This window comes from Marmota marmota, unplaced genomic scaffold, assembly GCF_001458135.2.
Source record: "Marmota marmota marmota unplaced genomic scaffold, marMar, whole genome shotgun sequence".
Taxonomy (NCBI): Eukaryota; Metazoa; Chordata; class Mammalia; order Rodentia; family Sciuridae; genus Marmota; species Marmota marmota.
The window spans coordinates 18,218,340-18,222,382 of record NW_026000101.1 but is presented as its reverse complement, the minus strand read 5'-3'; the positions used below and the strand labels follow the sequence as shown (position 1 = coordinate 18,222,382).

At 34.6% G+C, this 4,043-nt stretch overlaps 1 protein-coding gene across 1 annotated transcript in view; it reads right to left on the bottom strand.

Annotated features, from left to right (window-relative positions):
* Positions 1-4,043, bottom strand: part of Kif24 (kinesin family member 24) — a 71,663-nt gene that overhangs the window by 49,192 nt on the left and 18,428 nt on the right. Inside the window, exon 2 of the mRNA XM_015492432.2 lies at positions 1,422-2,065. Within this exon, the coding sequence (XP_015347918.1) occupies positions 1,422-2,044 (623 nt within the window). The 5' untranslated portion in view covers positions 2,045-2,065. The remainder of the gene's footprint in view (positions 1-1,421; positions 2,066-4,043) is intronic.

Sequence of the window (4,043 nt, the reverse complement as noted above, 5' to 3'; positions counted from 1 at the left end):
GAAAAACTTGTCTCAATAAAAAAATTTAATTTTTAAAAAAAGGGGCTGAGGGATGATGGGCTCAGTAGGTTAAAGGGTCCCCTGCGCTTCAATCCCATGGTACTAAAAAAAAAAAAAAAAAGAATGAATTTTGTTTTCCTATAATTCAACATATCATTTTTTTTTAAAAATTTTTTAGGGGTACCAGGGATTGAACTCAGGGAACTGACCACTAAGCCACATCCTCAGCCCTATTTTGTTTTTTATTTAGAGCGAGGGTCTCACTGAGTTAGTGCCTCACTTTTGCTGGGGATGGCTTTGAACTCATGATCTTCCTGCCTCAGCCTCCCAAGCCACTGGGATTATAGGCATGCGCCACCTCACCACATATTATTTTTAAAACAAAACAAGAATATAATTTTTCTAAAGAACACATTTTCTATTATATCATTCTTTTTTAAAAAATATATTTTAGAGTTGATGGACCTTTATTTTATTCACTTATTTATATACAGTGCTGAGAATTGAACCCAGTGCCTCACACATGTGAGGCACGCACTCTACAGCTGAGCCACAACTCCAGCCCCTATATCATTCTTAATATTAGGGATTTCTCAATATTTCACCTCTTAGGGAACGTATTTTAACTTGAAACATTAGGTGAAAATAACATTATTATCTGGACTTAATAACTAATCTCCCCCAAAAGTGTCTTACTCTTTGTAATCACTAAAATTTTCAGAAATGGAAAAATGGATAAAAGCACTCAAATTTTCAGAAATGGAAAAAATGGATAAAAGCACTCAAAATCAGGATCACAGACTGAGGATGTAGTTCATTGATAAAAGTGCTTCCTAGCATGGTCAAGGCCCTGGGCTCAAGACCCAGCACTACAAAAAAAAAAAAAAAAAAAAAAAAAAAAAATCAGGATATTTCAATGTGTGCAGATGAACTAACTGCTCCAAAGACCTACTTAATTATTTGTTCTTTATTTTTAACTAAGCTATAAGTTTCCTGGTTGGTTTAAGTGAATTTGATACCCTAAAAAAATCTTATGAGTTATATAATGTTTTTCCTATTGAAGAAGGCCAGTTAACTATTTTTACTTTCATAGATGCACTAGACGCATCATGTTATGTTATAATAAATAATGAAAATAGGTCTGCTAGAAGAATAACAACAGATACTGGCAAGAGGTAACTCTTTGATGCACATGAACAATATCTTTCTCCCATCCAGAAAGTTCCAATTCCTCATTAATTTCCCCACATCCAGGTATTTCTATTATTGATGCAAAAGCTGTTCACTTATCACTTTTATGTGACATTCATCTGCTGTTGTAAATAAAAAGTAGCTGCTTTCCTTTGGCCAAGGAGAGACTTTCCCTTGCCTGAGGCTACCTTCCCTTAAAAAAAAAAAGAAAGGAAAAAGCAAATTATTACCTGATATAAGAACGAGGGATTCCATAGTTATACCCTGAAACATGAGAGACTCTTTGAATAACGGGAATATCACAATTTCCCAGTATTGGAGAAAAGAAATTTGATGAAAAGAGTGAAGTGTTAGTTTCTGTTTGCACATAGGAATCAGCAGTTGTGGCATTCAGAGTTCTTGCTTTTGCGTGGTACTGGTAATCATCTGAGAGCATGTGATCTAGCACTTTTAGGTAAGTGGACTTCTGTTCATTTCCAGAAGAATCTGACATATTGCACATTTCAAACTCATTGTTGCTGGCAGTTCTGTTTTTGTTGTCAGTAGGAGAATCAAAATGTAGTTGTCTGCGAGGGCCAGATCTGAATTCCTGTGGCTTGATGTACACGCTGCTTGTCTGAATAGGATGCTCTGGGCTACTGACTGCTTTATCTTCTTCCTGCATAATCTTAATAATTTTGATAAGCTGGAAAAGACGTTTACGGTCATTCATGTCATGCACTCCCAATTTGGAGTAGTCCTTCATTGTGACCTTGGCTAATTCATCTATTTTCTGAAGGCCAAGGGCAGTAAAATGAGGATAATACTGTGCAAGTTCAGCTTCACAAAGACATTCATATAACCAGGATGCCATTTTTGTGAAGTTTTTTAAATTCTAAAGAGAAAAAGAAAAAAAGTCTTTCACTTAAAATAGAATACATGTAGTACAATTATTCCTTTAAAAAATAAAACTTGAAAAAAATGAAGAAAAATGTCATATTTTCTCAATTTTATTTATTTATCTACATATTTATTCATTTATTTATTCAGCAGTACTAGGAATTGAACACAAAAGCATTCTACCACTGAGCTACATCCCAGCCCTTTCTATTTTTTGAGATAGTATTCTCACTAAATTGCCCAGGTTGACCTTGAATTTGCAATCCTCCTGCCTCACCCACCTGAGTCACTGGGATTACAGGCATGTACCACTATGCCTGGCTCTTAAGTTTTTCATAGATATATATTTCTTCTGAAATTGATTAAACAGCATGGTATAGAAGTAAAGATGTTTTTTATAACATATGAAGACTCTGTAGCAATAGACGTAATTTATCCATCTACTTAATAAAAAGAGACCGTCAATTATCTATTTATTTAAGTATATGGCCATACACATAACCCAAGTCACTTACTTGTTTCTTGGTAGATCCTTCTAACCTTGCGATGTCTACTTAAGACATGTCACAAACTACTGGAAACCTTGTTCTCAACCACTGATTGTAGCAGAACTAATTTTAGACTGTTCTACTTAATGTCAAGGCATGTCGCACAACTGTTTCCCATGATTAATGAACAAAGGCTAAGAACTCTTTCAGAATAGAAGGAAGAATTAAATAGCAGACCATGGAGGATTACATTAATACAACTTAGAGGCAAGTGCATTTGTATCTATTAAGAACTGGCAAAAGTTATTCAGAAATAAAAACAACATTGATTCGGAATCAACTAATTCAGTATTTCAAATCATTCTAAAAGGTTGTCATCAATGTCTATCTGTACAAAATATGAATCAAATCACTACCTAGGAAATTAAAACTACAAGTCAAGATTTTAAATGGTTACACATTAAAATGTTTAAACACTTTAACAACAGATATTTGATTAAATACAAATGATGTGGTAGTAAAATATAATCCTAGTCTACTATTAAAGTCAGGCTCTGAGTAATTTTCTATAGCATTGTTAATCAAATTCAAGTTCATGAGAATATTAAAAAATAAATTTAAAGCATATTTCTTTTTAGTTGTTGATGTAGTTTCATTTTTTATTTATTTATATGTGGTGCTAAGGATGGAACCCAGTACCTCACAAATGCTAGGCAAGGGCTCAGCCACTGAGCCACAACCCCAGCCCCAAGTTAAAAGCACTTTTTAAAAAATGGTATTCAATTCATTAAGTAACTGGTAACACTTTTGTTTTCATTTGAATTTATATTTTGTCTCCTCTCTAGGAGAAACAGAGTTGAGGGCAGGGTAATAAATATAATCAAAGAAGCTCAAATAACTCTGGAGGAAGTACTACTTAAGCTAAAGAAAAGGCTAAATGGAGGATTGGGGATTTAGCTCAGTGGCAGAACACATGCACTGAGTTCCATCCTGGGCCCTGAAAAAAAAAAAAAAGGCTAAATGGACTAGGAAAAAAAAAAATTCCTTCCACCAAGAGGTGGAGACTATTTGTCCTTTCATTGCATCTAGGCTAGCCAACTTGTTTTGGCCAATAGAATATTATGGAAACAACATTGTGTGACTTCCATGTCCACATATCAAGAGTCCTTGTAGTTTTTACTGCTCTCTTAGAATTTTTCTCCTGCTACGTGAAAAAGTCCGGCCAATAGCCATCACCAAAGCTAGATATCCAGGAGAAACCATCTTGATTATCCAGCTCCAGTGGTGCCACTAGATGACTACAGTCACAGTAGAGACCCCACATGAGATAAGGTGAAGAACTACCTAAGCCCAGCCCAAAAAATCTGACTCAAAGAGCTGTGAGCAAATAAAATGGTAATTGTTTTAAGCCCCTAAATTTTAGGGTAGGTTGTTACATTGCAGTAGATAATTAACAATACCACTTAGAGTTTTTTTTTTTTTTTT